General features: G+C 42.5%; 1 protein-coding gene and 1 pseudogene across 1 annotated transcript; both read right to left on the minus strand.

Annotated features, from left to right (window-relative positions):
• Positions 1–16,532: 16,532 nt before the first annotated feature.
• LOC127619463 (free fatty acid receptor 3-like) lies at positions 16,533–17,418 on the minus strand (annotated as a pseudogene).
• Positions 17,419–20,595: 3,177 nt separating this feature from the next.
• LOC127619464 (free fatty acid receptor 2-like) lies at positions 20,596–21,552 on the minus strand. The gene has a single exon (XM_052092316.1). It carries the CDS (start codon positions 21,550–21,552, stop codon positions 20,596–20,598), a length of 957 nt encoding a protein of 318 aa, XP_051948276.1.
• Positions 21,553–26,526: the final 4,974 nt, after the last annotated feature.

Consider the following 26,526-nt stretch of genomic DNA (forward strand, 5'->3'; position numbering starts at 1 on the left):
GTTGCAAGCAGCACCCAAATCTACTACCACTGTGAGAGACAAGGAGACAGGGCCGATGGATATCTGTAAGGGCACCAATAATTATTTTTGAGATACATTGAGGAAAGCTGAAATTCTCACCCTGAAGTCCGATAGATTCTTCTCTAGAATGGCTCATGGGACAGGTTGAGTGCTGATGCTCATCTGCTCCGCAGTAGAGGCAGAACCAGAGCTGATAGCTCATGTTTCTTTCTTAAGCCAAAAAGAAGACAACAGGAGGGCGAGGATGAAGGGCTTTAAAATAGTGGCTTTTATTAAAGCTCAAGCAAGCAAGCACCCAACTGGTATACAAAAAATGAAGAAGAAAAGGAGAGGAGAACAAGGGAACTGAACTACAAAACAACAGCTGTCATACACCAAGGTCATACACAAACCCATGAGATGCACCTGCTTGTGCACACAGACAGAAGAATGCTCTGTTCTTTACAATTTGTTACACTTCCCCTATCTAGCAAAAACAAGTTTGAAACATGATGGTATTGTCCGCAGCATTGGTTAGCCGCTTCTCGACCACTAACCAGATGGTTAAAGACTTTCTGCATTTCCTTTGTGAAAAGCTGGTAGTTGGAGCGCAAGGGTCCTTGTTGTTCCAAGATCGCAGCGGCCCAAGCCAGCGCTTTACCGGTGAGTAGAGTGATAATGGTGGCAATCCTGGAATGGTCAGTGGTATATGTGGAAGGTTGTAATTAAAAAGCAAGGAACATTGGGTCAGGAAGATTCAACATTCTCCTGCACTGCCATCAAATCGAGGAGGTGCCGGCAGGCGTGGTTCAGCATGCGGGCTAAAGTAACAAGGGTATGGAAGGGGGTTCGGAGTGAGCAGATATGTGAGGGGTTTCTGTTGTGGGTGGAGGGGCTGGGTTGGACAACAGTCGTCCACCTTCCAGTATTTGGTTAAGCAATTGTTCATGTCGAGCTAAAGTTTCCTTTTGGCTATTCAGGAGTGTGGCATATCTTCCAATTGTTTCTATTTAATTTAATACGCTGAATGAATCTGTACAAGGCCACTAGCTTTGGGTCTCTTGGTGCAATCGAGAGGCTCTGCTGGGTCTTCCTCCATGGTTAGGTATTCTGTAATGAATCAATTGGAGACCCAAGTGCAGAGTCAAACTTTAATTGAGAACTCAGGCAAGTTTTAGGGATAATCCACAATTGAAGTCATTAGAAAGTGTTCACTTATACCTAACAAAGCTACTATTGAATCCACAGTCCTTTAAACTGAACTATTGGGCACTGTGATAAACTTCATGTGTTGTCAATAAATTGGGGATGGTGGCCTGTGATTGACTGCTTGATCTCAAAGTCTCAAAGTTGGTTTCACAAAGTCTCTGGATATATATTTGAGTTATGGACCCAAACATTTACATTTCAAGTAATACTTAATATTTCCAGTAATGACAGCTTTAGGATCAAAAATGTTAATGGAAATGTAATTAAAGTGTTCATTGGGATCTTTAAATGATTGGGTTTAGACCTGAAGTTTGAAGCTTTTATTTAAATTTGATACAGCATTCTCTTTTGAAAAACTCAGATGAAAACCCTGAATTCATTTAATGGCTCACCATTCTAAACAGCATCGACAAGGAAAACAGTAAAACGTATATGTGCAATACACATAAATATACTGTACAACAGAAGACTTTTCAATTCACACCCCTTAGATAAATATACCATTGATTTACTATAGTAATTGTAACACTAACCATATTGTACTATGGCATTTTGGCAGAAATGTGGTACATTCATTCAAAATATTTTATTATTTATAGGTTTTATTAAATGCAGTAATGGAATATAATATGTTTTTTATTTTTTATCTTTTGTATTTAAATTTAATTTTATAGTTTGTAAATGTATTTATTTTCATAACAAAAATGCCATCTTGCCAACAGTGTAGTGAGGAGCATGCATGCATGATTTAACCTGTGGTTACCATGGCCTTATAATAGAAATATCACTGCTAAATCCCTCTATTAAAATTATGGATACATTTGAAGAACTATGGTGAATTTTCTAAATACCTATGGAACATGCTATCAGTTCTCTTGTGTCTAAAATGCTTTGATGCTCTAATTGGCTTGGTATGTCTGCAGAAATTCCAAGAGATAACTACTTAATCAGTTGGAGTCCCAAAACTCAGTCACACTGTCAGAATATTTAGATTTATCCCTACTGTTATGGTTACCCTGTCTTGTTTCACTGTTGCCCTCTTGTTTTCCATCTTGTCACTTTTGCACTTCTTAGTTTTCACTTTAGTCCCTTATGTAACTCCATAGTCCTCTGTTAGCGTTCGTGTTCCCTGTCATTGTTTTCACCTGCCCTCATTAGTTTGCCGTTTGCTTCTGTTAATCACCTTATTATCTTGTTTGAGTTCTGTTCGTTCATTGGCCCCTTTTTCCCTTGTTTGTGTATTTATACCCCGTGTCTTTGTTCAGTCTTTGTCGATCGTCGTTTAACGTCAACCTGGTGTGTGTGTTTCCTCCTCGAGTCCCCTGTTTGCTTACGGCGTGTTTAATTTACTACTTTATGTTTCATTTCCCCATCGTGGGTTGTTCCTTTGTGTTTTCCTGTTTGGTTCACGCAATAAAGTTCAGACTGCGTTTGGATCCGCATCTCCTCGTCTGCCTCGTTACTCAAGCATAACACCTACATTGTATACAGTATACATTATTACATATGTTACTGTTCTTAATATCAGTAACTTTACATCTGATTCCCTACTCAAAATCAATGGGGTTTTTTTTTCTTCAAATGTGCAACGACAAAATGTGCAATATGTTGCACTTATTTTTGTGTACAATATAATAATAATATCATAATTATTATTAGTCCCCCCATATTATTATTGGACCTTTTAGTTTTAGAAATATTTTAATATTTACTATATCAATTATATTGCACAGACGTAACATTTTAACTTTCACAATATATTATATAATACTCCAATATTTCATCAAAGGATGGTCCCATACACATCTGCAGAGGTCTGGGCTAAGCCCCGAAAATCCACTGACCCTAGTACCACTGTGGAGTAAAACTTTAAAAAGGAAAGAAGATAAATCACTTAATAAGCAGATGATAAAATGCCACTTTACATTTTTTCATTTAAATACATTCTCACCAAGACTCTTCATTTATGGCCTGGCTTCCATCTCATTTCAGATAACATGTTTGTTTATCAGTTTATCGGTTAACACTCTCTGATCTCCCATGGGACATGTCCAAGTACAACCCACAGACACTATCACAACAAGTGTTGTTGTCTGCAGTTCCCCTTCTGTCGCTCTCTCCACGTTGTGTCGGAGAAGTGACACTAGGGGTCTCTCTTGAGCGCCGATATTCACCTCTGATCTATTGAAAAGGGCCAATGGGAGTTGGCAGTCAGTATTTGCATACCCCGCCCCCGGACATAAGGGTATTTAAGCGGGGCAAATACGGGAGTTCATTCAGAAAATTTCTTCGGAGCCGATGGTCTGTCTGCAGTTGCTGCGAGTTTACACACCACTATAAAAGCGTTCCTGTTTCCTCTGACGATCTGCATGCTGTTGGATCTTGACGGCGCACAACAGCGGCTTTCTCCTTCACTTTGCACGGTGTGCATTGTTGCTCCTGAGCTCGACAGCGCAGACACACATACACACTGTGTATATTAAGAGTTATTTTCCTTAAAAGAGTAAATTTCTCTAAAAGAGCAAACACAGCGGCGTTGAACGTCCTTTTCAGGACGCGTCTTTCTGAAGATGCCTTTCCGCCCCTGTGTAGTTTTTGGAGGCGGTGATTTCTCCCCATCTCTGACGGTCATAAAAACCGCCTGGCGTACCTGGGTTGCGAAACACGCAGGCAGCGTTTTTTATGAATGGTCTATGTTTTCAGTATGATAGCATTGCGGTCGTAGGCTTTCTCTTGTAGTGAGAGAGAGCCGCTTCAGCCGCCCGCGCCTCGCCTCCTTCCCACGGGATTGAGGCAGGCGCCGCAGGCGATGAAAACGATCTGGGGTCAATGACGGGCTGCGTTTCGCCGGGTGAACCCCCTCGAAACCCCCTGCCTCCCCGGCATGCTTGCTGTTTTCTGTCCGGGCTCGGGATGAGCATGTTCTCCAATGGGTTATGTTTTCAGCCTGAGAACATAGCTGCAGCAGCGTTGCGATCTCTGCTTTCTTGTGAGGAAGAAAGCCACTTCAGTCGCCCTCCGCTCCTTGCCTCCTTCCTACGGGACTGACGCAGGCGCCGCGAGCGATGAAGATGATCCCGGGATAATGGCGGGCTGCGTTTCACCAGGTAAAAACCGCTCGAAACCCCCCGCCCCCCCTCCTGCACGCTTGCTTGCTCCCCTCACGAGCTCGGGATAAGCGCGGTCTGCCTAACGGCCGGCCGCCCGGTCCCTGGAGCTCCCGGACATTGGATGACGACATCACCGCTGCATCGGAGAGCGTCACAGCGGCATCAGATGCGGATAACTCGCCTGGGCCGCCACCTACGGGTCTGCTTGCCCAGTCTGAGCCTGACGCACAGAGATCCGCTATGCTTCCCCGGGCTTGATGATTCACGGGCTGGTGCGCCGCCCACAGCCGCGCCCCGTTCCTTCCGGACGTGCATGACGAGCTGAGCAAGCCAAGCTTCCTCGCTCCTCGCTCTCACTACCCTCGGCGGTAGAACGGTCCCAGACCGCTCCCCCTGCATGCCATGGCCCCTCCCTGCAAGTCCACCGGGCCAAGGCACTTCAAGATTTGCACTTGGGTAGTCCTGTTCTTGACGTGCTGCAGGAACTGCACTCGGACAGGCGATGTCCACCCTCGTGGTCCAGAAACATAACAAATGGACTGGATCTGGTCGTAGTACAGGAGGTAGACAAAGCACGCTTTCTCAAAACTCTCCAGTCTCCCAGCTCCATTCGGCAACACCACCTGACGACTCCACCCAGCAGTCCTCAGTGGTGAAGAAACAGAAGGAGGCCAGGTCACACGTCCTGCCCCGCCGCAAACCTGCTGCCAGGGGCCATGCCCCGTCTGCTCGCCGAGGGCGTCCTCCTGCGGCTTTCAAGGAAGAAAGGAAGTGGTGCTCCGCCTCAGCGAGCGAGAGCGGGCCTAGCTCTCAGCCCGCGTTGAGCTCCCCGCAGAAAGAGGACGCCCCTCGTCTCACAGACCCCCTCGAGGACCCGGAAGGCTCCCAGGTGCTCCTGAGGCGACCGACCCAGAGACCGAGGCGTTAGCTCGGAGGTGGTAAGACCTCTCCGTTCCCGGAGGAGGGCGGGAGGAGAATCCTTTGTTTTACATTTTCCACATTCTCAATAATAGAGCTATTTCCTTTGCCTCTGGGTCACCTGGCCCGCAAATGCCATTCTCACGGCAATCTGCTTTCAGATTACGACAGTCCGGTACACCGGACGCGGCGATCCGCCTTCCGCCTGCCCACGACTGTCCCCGGCCGGCCGGTTCAGACGAGTCCAGAGGGCGCCAGCATCAGACCTCCTCCTCAGTCACGAACCCGCCCCTGCGGGTGCGTGGAGCAAGGTAAGTGCTTTGAGTCTATTCTCAGCACCTCAGCCTCAGGCCGCAACAAAGCCGCCTAACGCTGCATTACCTGTTCCGCCCGCTGCGAGGCCCGCCGGTACGTCCAAAATACTCGTCCCTTTGGTGCCCCTAGCGTAGAGCTGGGAAGCGTGGCTTTCGCTTCCCTACGCATCATGCTGGCTGCACCGGACCATTCGACTTCGATTACGCAATTCAGTTTGCCCGGCTCCGCCCCCTTCAGGGGCGTCCGCGGAAATCACGACCCTCTTAGCCAAGGGCGTGGTAGAGCCCGTCCCTCCAACCGAAATGAGGAAGGGTTTCTACAGCCCTTACTTCATTGTACCCAAGAAAGGCGGCGGCTTACGACCAATCCTGGACTTGCGAGTTTTCAATCGGCCCTTGTTAAAACTCTCGTTCAAAATGCTCACGCAGAGAAATATTCTGGCTGGCGTTCAGCATCTAGATTGGTTCGTAGCGGTAGACCTGAAGGACGCGTACTTCCACGTCTCAATTCTGCCACGACACCGACCCTTCTTACGGTTCGTGTTCGACGGCCAGGCGTTCCAGTACAAAGTCCTCCCCTTCGGCCTGTCTCTGTCCCCTCGCGTCTTTACGAAAGTCGCAGAGGCGCCCTTGCCCTGCTACGAGTAGCCGGCATCCGCATTTCTCAACTACCTCGACGACTGGCTCATCCTAGCACACTCTCGAGAGTTACTATGCACACACAGAGACCAGGTGCTCCGGCACCTCAGCCGCTTGGGGCTTCAGGTCAACTGGGAAAAGAGCAAGCTCACTCCGGTTCAGAGCATCTCTTTTCTCGGGTTGGAGTTAGACTCAGTCTCAATGACAGCACGTCTCACGCAGCGGCGTGCTCAGTCGGTGCTGGACTGCCTCGCTTCCTTCAAGCCAGGCACAGTGGTCCCTCTAAAACTTTTCCAGAGGCTCCTGGGGCATATGGCGTCCTCCGCTGCGGTCGCGCCGCTGGGGTTGATGCATGTGAGACCACTCCAGCACTGGCTCCAGACTCGAGTCCCGAGAAAAGCATGGCACCACGGCACGCATCGGGTAAGGATCACCCCCGCCTGCCTCAAAACACTCCGACCCTGGACAGACCTCTGCTTTCTACGGGCAGAAGTGCCCCTGCAGCAGGTGTCCCGACGCGTCCTGGTCACAACCGACGCCTCCCGGTCCGGGTGGGGTGCCGTGTGCAGCGGGCACGCAGCAGCGGGCCGTTGGAACGGGGCCCCGCTGCGTTGGCACATCAATTGCCTGGAGTTGTTGACCGTCCTTCTTTCTCTCAGGAAGTTCCTCCCGTTAGTTCGGGACAAACATGTCCTCGTGAGATCGGACAACACCACTGTGGGGGCGTACATAAATCGCCAAGGCGGCGTACGCTCCCACCACATGTCACAACTCGCCCGCCGTCTCCTCCTATGGAGCCAGCAGCGACTCAAGTCGCTGCGCGCCACTCACATCCCCGGCAAGCTCAACGTCGTAGCGACGTGCTGGCACACAGCTGGCCCTCGGGGCTGCGCAAGTACGCATTTCCCCCAGTGAGCCTTCTTGCACCGGTGCTGTGCAAGGTCAGGGAGGACGAGAAGCAAGTCACGTTAGTGGCCCCCTACTTGCCCACTCGGACTTGGTTCTCGGAACTCAGGCTTCTCGCGACAGCTCCTCCCTGGCGAATTCCCCTGAGAAAGTCTAAATGACAAACCGTTGATATATGAAGTCCTGGGTTACAAACAAACAATCAAGGAATCGGCAAACGCAAGCATCGGCTATGGAACCTATACATTGGCCATGGCCTTAATCTATCCATCAATTTATAATAAATTTACCAAGAAAACTAAATCAATACCACCGACTAAATCGCCGCTGACAACTGGATTAATTATTGCTATATGTTTAATGTTATCTGGAGATATCCACCCGTGCCCAGGCCCGCACCACTTTAAGTCGCCGGGAGAGGCTAATCTACGAGCAGATGACAAACGCGACACTCCTACCTTGCAGGTACTTTCAGGTAATTTTGTGTGTTCCTCTGCACAATATCCTGAACCTCTTCTTCCTTTTTTTTCGTCGTCAACTGTGGACGACTTGTCTGTCCGAGGAAGCGATGGTGTGGATGGCGTGGTACCGGGGCAGTCTATTGGGGCACTGCACGGAGAAAGTCCGGGTCTGAAGATGTGTGGCGGTGTGTTGGACAGAGGCTGTAGAGGCGAGTCCGTGGGTCTGCAGCGTGGTGCAGTTTTCGCCTGTATGGGAGCGGGAGACAAGATCCAGATACACAACAACAACAAACTTTTCGGCATGGCCGCTCGGTCACCATGGTAACGTCAGCAAACAGAAAGCGCCTTAATCCAGGGGTAGCTAATCACCGGAAATGGGCGTTCTTTGAAACTGTTAACCACTCAAAAATAGTTTGGGACCTTAAAGCAAAACCCAAAGGTCTGTTGGGTGGGCACTTAAATATCAGAAGCATCATGTCAAAAACAGAACAAGTTAATCATCTGTTACTTAATTCAAATTTGGATTTTTATGTCTATCTGAGACCTGGCTCAATAAGAATGCTCCATCTGCAGCACTTAACATCCCTGGATATAATATGTTCAGGAGAGACAGAGAAGGAGCAAAGGGTGGTGGTGTCATGATATATATAAAAAAAACATTCAGTGTCAGGAAATTCAATGGCAGAATGATCATGAACTAGAATGTGTGGGTTTAAACATCACACTATCACAACAGATGTTTCTTACAATTGTTGCGATATATCGCCCCCATCTTCAGATGCCAGTTTTTATGAAAAGTTTGAAAAATTATTGAAAGAATCTAATCTAAATAAAGAGATCATTATTTTTGGGGATATAAACATAAATTGGGAGGATAAATTATGTAGAAGAAAACTAAAAAACATAACTGACAAATTTGATCTAGTTCAAATGATCAAAGGGCCAACGAGAATTACTACATCTAGCAGCACTCAGATTGATCTAGTATTTTCCAACCGACCCGAGAGAATAACTAAATCATATAATATGTTGGCTGGTCTTTCTGATCACAATTTGATCCTTGTGGCGAGAAAGCTCTCTAAAAAGAGATTTGTTTATTCTGCCAGAGAACGGGAGTATGTTGGAATCCCAAAAAATTGCCAGGAAGGATTTATAAATGCTGTCCAGCAGATAGATTGGGATCGCATACTGTCGGGAACGAATTGTGAAGTGGATTGTGCATCTTTCGTGGCGACAATTGAGAGAACAATTAAAGATTTTAGCAGTACAATTAAACACAAACACAATAAAAATATACTTCCTTGGATGAACTCAGATATACTCAAACTAATGAAAGAGAGGGATTTTGCGTTAAAAACAGCAATTAAAACTAAGTCAATTAGTGCTAAAAATCTGTTTACAACATTGAGAAATAAGACGGTTAAGGCTATACGTAAGGCCAAAGCAGATTTGTTTTTGACAATACTAGAAAACGCAAAAGGGGATTCTAAAATAATTTGGAACCAATTGAAGAAACTTGTAGGACAGGACACAAAAAAGAAAAAACTTGTAGAAATTAAGATAGATGGACAAATTATAAATAACACAAACAAAGTTGCAGATGCTTTCAATAATTTTTTTATTGAATCTGTATCAACTATTGCTCAAAGTTTTTCATCTAATAATGAAAACATTTGCCCGATAAATAATTCAGAGCCTATTTTCGATTTAAGGACAGTGACAGAATCTGAAGTCTTACAGACAATTAGAACATTAAAAGCTTCCAGAACTAGAGACATATTTGGTATAGATATGTGCATGCTGAAAGAACTCAGTTCCACATTGTTAACACCGGTAACTAAAATTATTAATCTCTCCTTTATTGAGGCAGTATTTCCTAGGGTGTGGAAGTCCGCTGCGGTTGTACCAGTTTTTAAAAATGGAGATCCATTGTTATTTGGATCTCCATTTAATTATAGACCAATCAGCATCTTACCTACAGTATCAAAAGTTGCAGAGAAATTAATTTCCCAACAAATAATAACACATCTAAATACTTCTACATTTTCCCTTCACTCTATGCAATTTGGTTTTAGAACTCAATATTCCGCGGAAACTGCTAATTGTTTTTTTATGGAAAATATTAAACATCTAATGGATAAAGGTGGTGTGGTTGGAGCTGTGTTTCTCGGTCTAAAAAAGGCTTTCGATACTGTAAATCATAAAATATTATTAAACAAATTAAATAAATACAATTTTTCATCAGATGCAGTAAAATGGATAAAATCATATCTATCGAATCGCCCACAGTCAGTCAGGATTAGTGACTGCCACTCACCGCCCCTTGTTACGTCAACGGGGTTCCTCAGGGTTCTATTTTGGGACCACTGTTATTTTCGCTTTATATAAACGACCTACCGTCATGTTGTCCAGACGTCTTTATTCAAATGTATGCTGACGATACAGTTATTTATACCCATGGTAAAAACAGGAGACAAGTTGCTGAAAAGCTTACACAGTCAATGGTTCAAGTTTCTGAATGGTTAAATCAATCTTGTTTAAAACTTAATGTAAATAAAACAGTTTCAATGTACTTTTCGAAATCTAACACTACAAACAATCAGCATGATATTTATGTGTCAGGGAAAAAATAAAAGTTGTGTCAGAATTTAAATATCTAGGCATCGTAATAGACTCTAAACTAACCTTTAAATCACAGATAAAACTGGTTTGTAATCGAGTTAAATTTAATATCGCAAATTTCCGTTTTATTAGATCACACCTATCAACTGAGGCCGCCAAAATGTTTATGTATAGTATGGTTTTGCCCCACATCACTTATTGCCTTACAACATGGTCACAAACAAAGAAAACAACGTTAAAACCATTAGAGTCACTTTATAAGCAAACAATCAAAATTTTGGATAAAAAATCATTTAGATCTCACCATTGTGCCATATTACAAAAGCATAAACTCTTAAGCTGGGAAAATGCTATCAAGTATTCTAACTTATGTCTGTTATATAAAATAATGTATGGTCTGTCATCTCTCCCACTCAGTAAATTTGTAAACATCAGAAACTCCTCACAGCGAGTAACACGGGGGTCAGCCCGAGGAGACTGTGTTGTTCCTTTGCGGAAAACTGCATTCAGCCAGCATGCTTTTTCAGTCTCAGCAGCACAGAATTGGAATTCTGTTCCACAGAATATTAGAGAACTCACTACATACACTTTGTTTAAAAAGCAACTAAAAAACTGGTTCATATTAGGCCTACACCAGTCATGTCAACACTAATAAGTATATAGGCTACAATTTCCCTCTACCCGATCGTACTGTCATCTGTGTCCCTGTTGGGTAACTGTGTTCAACATTATTATATTTAATTTTAACCTAATGTTGAAAATATAGTGAATTTGTACACTGTATTAATTTAAAGGATTTAACGAGTTCTATTGTTTTATAGTTTTTATATTTTGTATTTTCCTTGTAATGTTTTAAAGCTGTTTTCTTTTTAAGGTAGACAATATTACGATCTGTCCAGGGACAACGGATGAAAAATAGCCTTTTGGCTAATTCTGGTGCATTTGCAGTAATGCTAATTAATGTACATTGTCCCTGTCAAATAAACTAATAAACAAACAAAAACAAACAAAAAGGACCTCCTCTCTCAGGGACAGGGCACGCTCTGGCACCCGCGCCCAGACCTCTGGAACCTCCACGTCTGGTCCCTGGACGGGACGCGGAAGAGCTAGCCGGCTTACCGGCGACCGTTGTGAATACAATCAACCAAGCCAGAGCCCCTTCTACCAGGCACCTTCACGCCCAAAAGCAGCGCTTGTTCGCAGATTGGTGTTCTTCCCGAACTGAAGACCCGCAGAGATGCGCTATCAAGTCAGTGCTCCTGTTCCTACAGGAGAGGCTGGACAGGAGGCTGTCCCCGTCCACCCTCAAGGTGTATGTTGCCGCCATTGCCGCCCACCACGATCCTGTAGACGGCAAGTCTTTGGGCAAGCACGACCTGATCCTCAGGTTCCTGAGAGGCGCCCGGAGGTTGAATCCCTCCCTGCCAGGCCTAGTTCCCTCCTGGGATCTCTCGGTAGTCTTGGCAGGACTCCAGAGACCTCCCTTCAAGCCGCTTGAATCAATTGGACTCAGGGCCCTCTCTCTTAAGACGGCCCTGCTGATTGCGCTCGCCTCCATCAAGAGGGTCGGGGACCTGCAAGCGTTCTCTGTCAGTGACACTTGCCTGGAGTTCGGTCCGGCAGATACGTCTGTGATCCTAAGACCGCGACCGGGCTATGTGCCCAAGGTTCCTACCACACCATTCTGAGATCAGGTAGTGAACCTGCAAGCGCTGCCCCGGGAGGAGGCAGACCCAGCCCTTTCCTTGCTGTGTCCAGTGCGCGCCCGGCGCATTTACCTGGACCGCACACAGAGCACCAGACGCTCTGAGCAGCTCTTTGTCTGCTTTGGGGGACGGCAGAAAGGGAATGCCGTCTCCAAACAGAGGCTCGCCCACTGGGTTGTCGACGCCATCACTTATCACTGGCTTATCACACCCAGGCCGTGCCCCTACCCTTGCGGGTCCGAGCTCACTCAACAAGGGGTGTTGCGTCCTCATGGGCACTGGCAAGGGCACCTCCCTAGCAGACATCTGTAGAGCCGCGGGTTGGGCAACACCCAACACCTTCGCGAGGTTTTACAACCTCCGCGTTGAGTCGGTTGCGTCTCGCCCAGCGCCCTTTTCCTGACGTCAAGGTAAAGTAGTGCGCCTTCTTCCCAGGGCGCCCCACTCCGAGTCGGGCCCCTGGTCAATTCCTCCCTAGCCCTCCGGGTCTGCGGTTCAGCGGAGGAACTCGCCGACCCAAGCCACTGCGGGTATCCTGATGGCTACCCTGTACTGGTATAGGTGCTCCACAGGTAAGGCCTCCTGCTCGGACTCCCCCTGTGTGTAATTCCACGGTTCTGTCCCCTTACGAGCGGACCCCCGTGTCTCCCTTAGGCAGTTACAGCTGCCCCGGTCACCGTGCTGTAGCAACTCCCCCCTTTCTAGGCTGGATCTACCACCGCACCATACTTTCCACACGAGCCCTAAGACGGCCGTGTGACGTGTCTACCACTTTTCCTCCCCAAGAAAAAGGGCAGGTGTGGTCTCCGCAGGGTCTGGGTAAGACCCCCTTCCCTATATGCGTGTAAGGGCCCCGGCCGTGATTGCTCTATGCGAGAAACATAGAGAGAAAAGAGGCCCAGCCAGGCTGGCCCGTTCCCATGTTGGCAAACATCACCTTGTTCCCCTCCCAGGGTAACTAGAAGGATTCCGATGTTCTTATGGGGCATTGGGGAAGGGTACGTGCAGCCAGGTACAGACGATGCGCGGCACTGGATGAAATCCCTGCCCGCCTCTGTATCGGCGGTTCACGTACACGGTTCAGCGCATGGCAAGATTGGAATGGGTCCCCTAGTGTCGCTTCTCCGACACAACGTGGAGAGAGCGACAGAAGGGGAACGTTTGGTTACGTATGTAACCTCCGTTCCCCGAGGGAGGGAACGACACGTTGTGTCTTTCCTCCACCATGTCGCTGAACCGAGCCACTGTTGTGGCCGGACCATTTCCGGCTCCTCAGAAAAATCCTGAATGAACTCCCGTATTTGCCCCGCTTAAATACCCGTATATACAGTGAGGAAAATAAGTATTTGAACACCCTGCTATTTTGCAAGTTCTCCCACTTAGAAATCATGGAGGGGTCTGAAATTGTCATCGTAGGTGCATGTCCACTGTGAGAGACATAATCTAAAAAAGAAAATCCAGAAATCACAATATATGATTTTTTAACTATTTATTTGTATGATACAGCTGCAAATAAGTATTTGAACACCTGAGAAAATCAATGTTAATATTTGGTACAGTAGCCTTTGTTTGCAATTACAGAGGTCAAACGTTTCCTGTAGTTTTTCACCAGGTTTGCACACACTGCAGGAGGGATTTTGGCCCACTCCTCCACACAGATCTTCTCTAGATCAGTCAGGTTTCTGGGCTGTCGCTGAGAAACACGGAGTTTGAGCTCCCTCCAAAGATTCTCTATTGGGTTTAGGTCTGGAGACTGGCTAGGCCACGCCAGAACCTTGAAATGCTGCTTACAGAGCCACTCCTTGGTTATCCTGGCTGTGTGCTTCGGGTCATTGTCATGTTGGAAGACCAAGCCTCGACCCATCTTCAATGCTCTAACTGAGGGAAGGAGGTTGTTCCCCAAAATCTCGCAATACATGGCCCCGGTCATCCTCTCCTTAATACAGTGCAGTCGCCCTGTCCCATGTGCAGAAAAACACCCCCAAAGCATGATGCTACCACCCCCATGCTTCACAGTAGGGATGGTGTTCTTGGGATGGTACTCATGATTCTTCTTCCTCCAAACACGGTTAGTGGAATTATGACCAAAAAGTTCTATTTTGGTCTCATCTGACTACATGACTTTCTCCCATGACTCCTCTGGATCATCCAAATGGTCATTGGCAAACTTAAGATGGGCCTTGACATGTGCTGGTTTAAGCAGGGGAACCTTCCGTGCCATGCATGATTTCAAACCATGACGTCTTAGTGTATTACCAACAGTAACCTTGGAAACGGTGGTCCCAGCTCTTTTCAGGTCATTGACCAGCTCCTCCCGTATAGTTCTGGGCTGATTTCTCACCTTTCTTAGGATCATTGAGACCCCACGAGGTGAGATCTTGCATGGAGCCCCAGTCCGAGGGAGATTGACAGTCATGTTTAGCTTCTTCCATTTTCTAATGATTGCTCCAACAGTGGACCTTTTTTCACCAAGCTGCTTGGCAATTTCCCCGTAGCCCTTTCCGGCCTTGTGGAGGTGTACAATTTTGTCTCTAGTGTCTTTGGACAGCTCTTTGGTCTTGGCCATGTTAGTAGTTGGATTCTTACTGATTGTATGGGGTGGACAGGAGTCTTTATGCAGCTAACGACCTCAAACAGGTGCATGTAATTTAGGTTAATAAATGGAGTGGAGGTGGACATTTTAAATGCAGACTAACAGGTCTTTGAGGGTCAGAATTCTAGCTGATAGACAGGTGTTCAAATACTTATTTGCAGCTGTATCATACAAATAAATAGTTAAAAAATCCTATATTGTGATTTCTGGATTTTTTTTTTTAGATTATGTCTCTCACAGTGGACATGCACCTACGATGACAATTTCAGACCCCTCCATGATTTCCAAGTGGGAGAACTTGCAAAATAGCAGGGTGTTCAAATACTTATTTTCCTCACTGTACATGTCCGGGGGCAGGGTATGCAAATACTGACTGCCAACTCCCATTGGCCCTTTTCAATAGATCAGAGGTGAATATCGGCGCTCAAGAGACACCCTAGTGTTGCTTCTCCAACACAACGTGTCGTTCCCTCCCTCGGGGAACGGAGGTTACATACGTAACCAGACGTTCCTCAATACTTTATGTCAAAATAGAAGACCATTGTTTATACCTTGACCTTTGGCCAGAATATTAGTTTATTTGTAACTCATAAATTCTACACTGAAACACAACTCTGTGTATCTGTTTATCTTCATGTTGATCATTGTATTAGAAGTGAGAGTATTTTTGAGATGAGATTGAAAACTTATAAGAAACATTCAGCTTATAAACCTATCATGGATACATCCTTGTCAAGATAGTATGACTGAAATCTTTGCATTTTTGTTTTTCGTAATTAAATTAAAATACGTTTTGGTGGTGCAAATATTTAAGCATACAACAACAGCTGGCAAAAATCGCTTTATATAGGTATACACTCACCTAAAGGATTATTAGGAACACCTGTTCAATTTCTCATTAATGCAATTATCTAATCAACCAATCACATGGCAGTTGCTTCAATGCATTTAGGGGTGTGGTCCTGGTCAAGACAATCTCCTGAACTCCAAACTGAATGTCAGAATGGGAAAGAAAGGTGATTTAAGCAATTTTGAGCGTGGCATGGTTGTTGGTGCCAGACGGGCCGGTCTGAGTATTTCACAATCTGCTCAGTTACTGGGATTTTCACGCACAACCATTTCTAGGGTTTACAAAGAATGGTGTGAAAAGGGAAAAACATCCAGTATGCGGCAGTCCTGTGGGTGAAAATGCCTTGTTGATGCTAGAGGTCAGAGGAGAATGTGCCAACTGATTCAAGCTGATAGAAGAGCAACTTTGCCTGAAATAACCACTCATTACAACCGAGGTATGCAGCAAAGCATTGGTGAAGCCACAACACACACAACATTGAGGCAGATGGGCTACAACAGCAGAAGACCCCACCGGGTACCACTATTCTCCACTACAAATAGGAAAAAGAGGCTACAATTTGCAAGAGCTCACCAAAATTGGACAGTTGAAGACTGGAAAAATGTTGCCTGGTCTGATGAGTCTCGATTTCTGTTGAGACATTCAGATGGTAGAGTCTGAATTTGGCGTAAACAGAATGAGAACATGGATCCATCATGCCTTGTTACCACTGTGCAGGCTGGTGGTGGTGGTGTAATGGTGTGGGGGATGATTTCTTGGCACACTTTAGGCCCCTTAGTGCCAATTGGGCATCGTTTAAATGCCACAGCCTACCTGAGCATTGTTTCTGACCATGTCCATCCCTTTATGGCCACCATGTACCCATCCTCTGATGGCTACTTCCAGCAGGATAATGCACCATGTCACAAAGCTCGAATCATTTCCAATTGGTTTCTTGAACATGACAATGAGTTCACTGTACTAAAATGGCCCCCACAGTCACCAGATCTCAACCCAATAGAGCATCTTTGGGATGTGGTGGAACGGAAGCTTCGTGCCCTGGATGTGCATCCCACAAATCTCCATCAACTGCAAGATGCTATCCTATCAATATGGGCCAACATTTCTAAAGAATGCTTTCAGCACCTTGTTGAATCAATGCCACATAGAATTAAGGCAGTTCTGAAGGCGAAAGGGGGTCAAACACAGTATTAGTATGGTGTTCCTAATAATCCTTTAGGTGAGTGTAAAACCGAACAATGCCTTTCATACAGACTTTCATTGCCGTTCTCATCTCAGAGGAGATACAGAAAAATATAATAGGGTCAAATCATGCATTTAAAGTACTCAGCATTAATGCTTACATGTGCCATTTTGGGTTTTCATGTCTGATGTAGCCTACTAAGTGTGACGCACTGAGGGGTGCAAAACAAATTGCAAACACAAGGAGTGTGGCCAGAGCCAATCCAATGGCACGGAGACTGCGACAACGTCAAATGAGTGGGAGCTTTGACAAAATATGAATAACACTGGTGTAGCAGAAGCAGCAAATGATGAGGGGTGCACCCAAATCCAGAACTACACCAGCCGCATTTTAAGCAGATCACTGAGTTGCTTTGCATTGAAATGAAAGAAACACTGATGAGGTCCCGTCACCAAGGGGCGCTGATTAGTAGTGTTGTCCACTTCATCAGAATCTGTGTATGCAGCCTTGTAAGCAAACACTGTAGTTACTAAAACAAGCACCCATATGCAAACACATATTAGGATTGTATAAGTGATTCTCCTTGGACTTTTATACTTTACTGGAACTGTTACGCACACGTATCACTCAGCGCAAATTGCTGCCAAGAACAGGATGCTTGAGTAGAGAGGAAGATAAAACATGAAAAGATTTAAATGGCACAGGATATAGGGCATGTTCCAAACCATGTTATCCACTGCCTCTTTCATCTTGACAGGTGGGAAAGTGAGGAAAATGAGGTCAGAAACAGCAAGGTTCAACATAACAAATGTCATAGTATAGGTTTATTGTGACTCTTGCAAATGGAAGTGCAGAATGCCTGTGTAGTATGTAGGAAGCCAATCAAGAATATAATTATATATATATATATATATATATATATATATATATATATATATATATATATATATATATATATATATATATATATGATGAGAAACACTGTTGTAGGTGAATCAGAATACATTGGTGAATAGACGGATATTACTGTCTGCTTGTAGAGATGTTTTGAAAGTTTTGAAACCCCTTCTGGCTCTTTAGATTCTTCAGCTCCCTCAGTACCTGTAAAATATACATACACTTATTTTAGAAGTAACACATGTTTTCAACATGATGAAACAAAATGTCATGATTTCATGTAAGCTGAATCAATGTTTTTTTATTTATTGGAAAGTAAAAGCCAACAGATAAAACACAACAACAGAAGATAAAAAGCTTCTTTTCAAATCTTACATCTTAATAGATGATATAAATACTCACCAAGACTCTTTAGTTGATGGTCTGGCTCCCTTCTCTTTTCAGGTAGTGATCTTCAGCATGCTTGTTTATCAGTTATAATACTCATCTTGGGATGTGTCTAAAAACAAAGCACAGAATCCACCACATGGGTTTTGCCTGTAGTTCCTCATTAATTCATGTGAAAAAGACCATTATTTCTATGTTATAATTAGACACAGGAATTTAATTTTTGTTCTACTCTCAGACATAGTTCTGTTTATCTTTTGCTTTTATTTTTAATGAAGTTTTAAAATATTAAAGAGTCAGTTCACTCAAAAATTAAAATTCTTACCCTCATGCCATCCCAGATGTGTTACTTTATTTCTTCAGCTGAACACAAATTAAGATTTTTAGAAAAATATCTCTGTTGGTCCTCACAATGTAAGTGAATGGGTACCAACATTTTGAAGCTCCGAAAACAGATAAAGGCAGCATAAAAGCAATCCATTAGACTTTTGTAGTTAAATCCATATCTTCAGATGTGATATGATGGGCGTGGGTGAGAAGCAGTTAAATATTTAATTCCTTTCTTACTATAAATCTCCACTTTCTCTTTCTTCTTTTGTGTTTGGCAATTCACATCAATTGTGCAAATCGCACCTACAAGGCAGATCATTTATTTAAAAAAACGACTCATTTATTGATCTGTTTCTCACCCACACCTACAGTATCATATCACTTCTGAAAATATAGATTTAACCACTGGAGTTGTATGGATTATTTCAGTGCTGCCTTTATGTGCTTTTTGGAGCTTCTACATTTTGGTACCCATTCACTTTCATTTTGAGGAACTACCGAGCAGAAGTCATTTACTGTACATCTGGGATGGCATGAGGGTGAGTAAATGAGAGATGAGAGAATTTAATTTTTTGGGTGAAACTGTCCATTTAAGCCAATAGCATGAGTGAAAAGATATTTGAATGTATATGTTTGTATGTATGTATATATGTTTCACTGGAAGCCTCTGACACCATGACAAATTCCTTGTGTGTGTAAGCATACTTGGCAATAAAGCTCATTCTGATTTGAGATAAGATTAAGGCACAATAATTCCAGGACAAATGATCCTGGATGTAAAATCATGTGACGCTGTGGAGTTCAAGTGTATATGCTATCTGTTACTGATGTAAAAACAAAAACAAAAAAACAACGACATGTATTTAATTAGAAACATGTTTCATTAAATTACAAAAACTAGGTTATTAACTGTAGATGCTTTTGAAATACATGTGAAATGCATTTATAAGGCTCTGTTTTCGTGATGTGCTAGGCGCAGAACTACATGCCGTGTGCTACATCTTGTCCAATATTTGTTCCAGCGCAAGTGAACATGGGTGGGAGTATTTGCGTTATCTGTGGGTTTATGCTCACAAATGTGTGTATGTGGGTGTATTGTATGTTAATAATGATGTAGCACAAAGCGCAATTTGCTATTTTCCTCAATTTCCTGAGAAATAGGTCATAGTGCTAAGACGTTTGAAAACCATGTCTACTCTCGGCACAAAGTCTAAACACAATTCCTATATTTGTAGTTTGGGGATTCCACCAGCAGATGATATTAAGAGCTATTGATCACTTTTAATACTAGCCATGATTTGTGTGTCCTTAGATCCTTATGATTAATAGTAATAATAATAATACCTTTATTGTGTAAAGAGCCCAAAGCTCTAGGACGCTGTACAGAAATTAAACATATAATATTAAACAGAAAAACAGATAAGAAATATACATTCACACACAATGAACAATGGGAGAGAAGAAAAGCATATTTCAAGCTGGTGAGACTTGGGTGAGCAGGATGAGAGCCAACAGTCCCAGAGAGGCCGATAGAGAACATATACAACACATACATCGTGGTCCGGAGTATCGCAGGCGACAATACAGTCACAGAGCAGGGGGATGCATTGCATACAGCCCATTTACACTTCCAAATTCTTATAGTAGGCTGTCTTCATTTATATCAACATTGCTGGACCATTTTTATGTACAAATTAGTTGTTGCATTCTAATTACATTTAAATTACCCTCATTTAATTACATTTGTAATTACACTGTTTACCCTTATTAACTTTACCCTTATCCTAAAACTTAACTCAAACCCCTAACCCTATATTCCTTAACCAACATGTACCTTAACTGCAGTAGCAGTAGATGTACATTTGCAGAGCAAAATGTAATTACCCAGTAAATACATAATATTTAATATAAGTACACAGTAGTAAAATACGCCTAATATAAAGTGTGACCCATTTTAGAATACAGCGCTCATGCTAACCATGTAACACATTGGCATACATTATTAAAAAATAACAATGTGTAGTTACAAACCGTTCCAAAAATAATTTATTTATTTTGTAAAACATAAAATATAAAGAGATTTTGGATGAAGCAAAAGAATATACATGGAGTCTATAACCTCTTTAAATTGACTCCTACTTGTTGCTGTGAAATGGTAAAATTAGGTTGCTTTTAGTTCATATTTTTTGTTAAAATCACTACATTTGATGAAATAACATAGAAACAACCATCATCTGTTAATTCGAAAATGGGAGCTGTTACATAAGAGTCAATGTTTACGATCCTGTGTGATTTGACGAGAATGTACATTTCCTTTTTCTCAGAATTAAAAATCCTTGCTAATTTAGTCTTTCCACTTTCAAAGTCAACTTTTATGTAATGAATTCCATAAGTGTTTTAATCCTTTGTTCTCTTTAATCAGGTCACTTTCATAGAAGAGGGTCCTCTGTTTGCTCTTGCTTTGCCATTTTTAGAGTCTTACAGTTGTTGTTGACAATCCTTGTTTAGTTGTTTGAGGGTTACTGGAAGACCCTTTGCTGTGGCTCTGATGCCATGATATCCTTCCTTTGCCACACAGTTTGTCTACTAATTCCCTTAGTATCCACGGTGACAGCATTAACATGACCACAGGCTCTAGAAAGACATTGCAGTAGCTGGACAGCATAGCTTCACTTCTCCATTTCACGTTAGTGTACAGGATAAAGCCCACTATGTGAGATACATTGTAGGGTCCATAGCAGACCACAAATACCACCAGTGTGGAGAGTGCAATTGCCAGCACCCTTCTCTTACTGCCAGAGGACAAATAGGAATGTCCGACCAGCACTAGGCAGCGCAGCGTGCAGAATGCAGACAAAACAAGAGGCATGAGGAAGAGGAGCAGCGCCATCTCCAGCCGTAATGGCACCAGAACATCTAATTGCTCCTGGGTGAAGTTCTCATAGCATGTCGATACATTCTGCTCTGATAAAGATACAAAGTGGCTTCCTCCTTCAGCAAGATAAGCAAAACCCAAGTGTAAAAGCACTATTGCCCACAAGATGACACTCACCAGGCAAGAGGTACGGGGTCTTCGGTAGATCTTGTAGGATATGGGGTAGGCGACGCTCAGATAACGGCCTACAACGACCGCTGTGAGGAGCAGACTGCTGCCATAGAGTGAGAAGAAAAGAAAAAAGTTGTAAACAATGCATAGCTCAGCTGGAAAAGCCCAGCCCTGGTACACACTTTTGGCCACTTTTAAAGGCATCCAAGACACTAGTGCCAAGTTCGCTAGGCACAGGTTAAGAGCATAGACTACATTGGGGGTGGCACCGTGTTTTCGAGCTTTGCGGAGATAGACAAAGAGAACCAGGAGGTTGGCAGGAAGCCCAAGCATGAATGTGAAGATATAGACCACCATAGAGATGCAGCTATACGCGTCCATTCTTGGTAGATATGTAGGTCACTGTGGTAGGTTTTAGATCAACGAGCATGCAATAAATGCCAGATATTACTTTATATGAACTCTCCCTTCTATGAAAATGTGAAATAAAAAAAATCCAATATGAAAGTCCAGATTCCCTTGTTGTGGAAGAAGAGCAATTCCTAAATCCAAAGGTTGTTTCTCTGGTGCAGGTGCAATGCTTCAAATATATATATATAGATAGATAGATAGATATAGAGACAATGAGGAAGTTCTAATGTGCACCAAAGTTCTTATTTATTTGAATGGCAAGAGGTAGGGAGGGGAGAAATGTGTGTGTGTGTCTATGTGTGTGTTTAGGGAGGGGAGTTAAAAATGGGTGGTTGGTGTGTTTAGGAGATTGAATTGGTTTGATATTAAGAGAAGGGGATGGGCACTTTGGCAGCATTAATGCAGCAATATGGCATTTATACAGTCCCATCTTGCCTTATTTGCCATTGGTGCAATGAAAGGAATGCCAGATCATGCCCCTTTAGTGAAATAATTCAGAATAGTTGAGCCATCCAGCCATAAATGTGTCAATTTAAATTAACTGGAGGGGCAGACCATTTAAGCTGTAAATTTAGCTGGACACTTACATTTACATTTTACATTTATGCATTTGGCAGACGCTTTTATCCAAAGTGACTTATGGTGCACTTATTACAGGGACAATCCCCCCGGAGCAACCTGGAGTTAAGTGCCTTGCTCAAGGACACAATGGTGTTGGCTGTGGGGATTGAATCAGCAACCTTCTGATTACCAGTTATGTACTTTAGCCCACTATGCCACCACCACTCCACTTAATGACTTAAAGGTGGGGGATGACATTTAGGAATGATGTGGTGGGGTAATGGTGGGTATCGCAAACAAGGAATTCATTTTTAGGTGTGAGCAGAAAACCTTCTGATCAATTTATTAAGCCTAATCAACATACTGGGTGTGATATCAGGCATCTTTATCTACAGTCTACATTATAAAAACTTATAGCAGACATAATGTTTTCATTAGGGGGTACTGCATCTAAACATTAAAGCTGATATCATTTTTTGCATGTCAAAATATTATCTCATATCTCAGCGTAGTATGCAGAGACAGAAATAAGTAAACCATTTGTAGGCTGGTTTCATCAATTGTAAACACTCAAGGCTCTGACGTGATATCAAAACATTGCTCTGTTTGTTTGAGCCAGACAGCAACACTGACTCAATCAATGGCATGAGTTCTATTTAGTGTATTTGGGGAAAGCTGTTGGAAAACAAGGTTTAAATCCTTTTGGTGATACTAAATGAAATAAAACTTTACAGATCATTAGTTTCTTTTTTGTTGCCAATACAATCACCATAGTTGTAAAATAAAATAAAACTCTTTTACATTCATTTTACAGTCATAATACAAACATTATTGATAAAACCCTAAATGCCCTAAAAAACCCTCTACACTGAATACACATTACATTACTTAGATATTAATAGATATTTAAAGGGATGTTTTACCCAAAAATGAAAATGATCTTATTGTTTACTCACCCTCATGCCATCTAAGATGTGTATGACTTTCTTTAAACTGCTGAACACAAACAAAGTTTTTTAGAAATATAGCTCAGATCTGTAGGTCCATACAATGGTGATCAGGGATTTAAAGGAGATAAAGTCAAAATAAAAGTAATCCATATGACTCCAGTGGTTTAATCACTGTCTTCTGAATCGATCTAATCAATTTCCATTTTCCAGACAACCATTTTCATTTTTGGGTAAACTATCACTTTAGGAATAGTGATGTAGAGAGCATGCAATAACTGACCCTAAATGTAATATCTTTTGGTTCTAAATGTAGTAAACACCCTGAATTAAATAACTTTTGGTCCTATATGCAATAAAGGGAGGTTATAAATAATTATAATATAAATTATTTATACATTTATACAATTATAATTTTTAATAAAAGCCATTTAGAGCCTTTATTACATTTAGAACCAAATTGTATTACGTTAAGGAAAATGTATTACATTTGTGCCATCAACAATGGAATACAGTTATTTCTGAAGGCACAATGCACATTTAAACTGCCCCCTTATATTTTTGAGCCAAGAGGATTTTGAATGGATCCTTTGAAATTTCAGAAACAGATTTTTACCTTTGATAATTAAATTGAATTATTATTGAATTATTATTTTTTTTTACTTTAAATCACCAAAGTGACATTCAACTGATCACATACTCAGGACATTACTTATGTAAAAAGCACCATCACTATTTGAAAAAAGTCATTTTTTTATGAAATCTAGACAGACCCCATTTCCAGCAGCCATCACTCCAACACCTTATCCTTGAGTAATCATGCTAAATTGCTAATTTGGTACTAGAAAATCACTTGCAATTATACTAAACAAAGTTTAATGTTTGTTTTTGAGTTGCCACATTATGTAATAGACTGGCATATCTAAAGGTCTATATTAGTTAAAAAAATGGCAAAAAAGAAACAGCTTTCTCCAGAAACTCATCAGTCAATCATTGTTTTGAGGAATGAAGGCTATACAATGCTTGAAATTGCCAAAAAACTAAAGATTTTATACAAAGGTGTACACTACAGTCTTCAAAGACAAAGCAAAACTGGCTCTAACAAGAACAGAAAGAGATGTGGAAGACCAGATGTACAACTAAACAAGAGGATAAGTACATCCGGGTCTCTAGTTTAAGAAATAGATGCCTCACATGTCCTCATCTGACAGCTTCATTGAATTCTACCCGCTCAACACCAGTTTCATGTACAGTAAAAAGATTCAGGGCTGCAGGCCTTATGGGAAGTACTGCAAAGTAAAAGACACATTTGAAACAGAAAACAAAAAGAAAATGTTGGAGTGGACAAAGAAACGCAGACTTTGGAAAACAGATAAATGGAAAAGAGTGTTATGGATCTTGACCACATTGAGCTTTTGTGGGATCAGCTAGACTGTAAGAAGTGCCGACAAGACAGTCACATCTATGGCAGGTGCTACAGGAAGTGTGGGGTCAAATGTCACCTGAGTATCTGGACAAACTGACAGCTAGAATGCCAAGGATCTGAAAAGCTGTCATTGCTGCACGTGAAGGATAGTTTTGATGAGAAACTCTTTGAAGTAGTTTATGAAGTTCTGAAAAAAATAGAAATTTTTTTGTGTGTATGTATATATATATATATATGTGTGTGTGTGTGTGTGTGTGTGTGTGTGTGTGTGTGTGTGTGTGTGTGTGTGTGTGCGTGTGCGTGTGCGTGTGTGTGTGTGTGTGTGAAAAAGTATATGGCCCATCCTGATTTCTTCTGTTTTGTGGATATCTCATACTAAATTGTTTCAAATATTCAAACAAAATCTAACATAAACAAAGGCAACCTGACAGTTTTTAATGATAATATTATTTACTGAAGCAAAAAAAAATAATTATAATAATAATGATCCAATAACAACTGGGCCTGTGTAAAATACTTGCCCTTACTTTCAAACAGTCCCATTTAGAGACATTAAGGCCTGAAGTATAGCTGTTAACTCCAACATAATTCATAAACACTCACCAATGTGTATTTGTGTGGTCTTTTGTGTCATGGCGCTGGGTTTGCATAAATCTTTTTAAAAATGTGTGTAAATGGTATGCTCTGTGTGTGTGTGTGTGTGTGTGTGTGTGTGTGTGTGTGTGTGTGTGTGGTGTGTGCCAGTCTTTTATCTCTTTCACCAATAAAAGACAAAGTCCATCCCAAATACACCTTTTCATATCACATTAGCCTCCTGTGCATCATATAAAACACAATATGTTGACAGATGGACTAAGAACTTCTTGGAAAGGACTGTGAAAACTAAAAGGCAATTTAACCATATAAAACAGATGATCCACATGCAGTTTGATAATAGCATGTGGAAATAAAATCATTATCCAATAATTAAACCTGTAATAATGTTTGTTTTCTAAGATGTTTGCTCCTTTCTACCTCATATAATCGAAGGAATGTTTGAAATGGAATAACAGAGCAAGCTCACAATATTTATCTGCTTTTGTCCACCTTGGGAGCTGGTAAGACATAAAACTTGAAATGCAAATACTGTTAAGGAAATGCAATTCTTTTTATAATTTACCGAACGTAAACTTAGAATAAAGTTTATTTAGAATTGCCATTTTTAATGATCTGTTTAGACTAGACCAATGGTTCTCAACAGGTTTTACAACACAAGTAACAAAATTATTTATTGTACAAACTGAACTTCAGTGGTTTCATTATCTTGGCCTGTATTTAATGTAGTTTGAGACGTATTTTATTTCATTTGCATAGATTTGTTTGTGGTTTGTATGAGGGCATGCTATCCAACCTGTCCATTTAGGCATCTGCATAATTTGACTAGCTCTACCAAGTGTCAAATGAATTTGGGCCAAATTACTGAAGAGTTTCATTGGCCTTTGCTGTTAACAACAAAATATATTGATTATGGTTGATAAGCCTATTTACTGTATGCTATCTTATCAAACTAATCATGATAGTTGCATTTTATTGTTTGCCTTGACAGAACAGACCCACCAGTTAGGAACCACTGGACTACACCAAGTCACAGAAGGTAAGAATCTGGGAGACAATTCAAGCCAGATTCAGCTCGTGTCTGCCACTGGAGTTGGTAAGGGGCACCACAGCTGAAGGCAGGTTCTCAGTGGTGGCAACCAGAGTGAGGCGCTGGCAAGTCTGGCTGCTATGCTGTTCCAGCGACAGGGCATCCTGCTAGCGAGACAGATCCTCCATCATTCAAGCTTCATGCTGCTTCAGAGACTGCAGAGAGTGCCTGCCAAGTGACAGCATAGGCAAGGTGATGTGTTTGCATTGTATAGCTCTAGCTCAACATGCTACAACAAACTGTATAATGGAAGGACAGTAAGAGACGAATGAGGGATTGAGGTAAAACAGCAGACTCACAGGGCCTGCGTTAGCTTCAGTTTCAAT

This window comes from Xyrauchen texanus, chromosome 26, assembly GCF_025860055.1.
Source record: "Xyrauchen texanus isolate HMW12.3.18 chromosome 26, RBS_HiC_50CHRs, whole genome shotgun sequence".
Classification (NCBI taxonomy): domain Eukaryota; kingdom Metazoa; phylum Chordata; class Actinopteri; order Cypriniformes; family Catostomidae; genus Xyrauchen; species Xyrauchen texanus.

Excerpts from the sequence above, each read along its gene's own strand:
- LOC127619464 (XM_052092316.1), bottom strand. The coding sequence starts at position 21,552 with ATGGACGCGTATAGCTGCATCTCTATGGTGGTCTATATCTTCACATTC.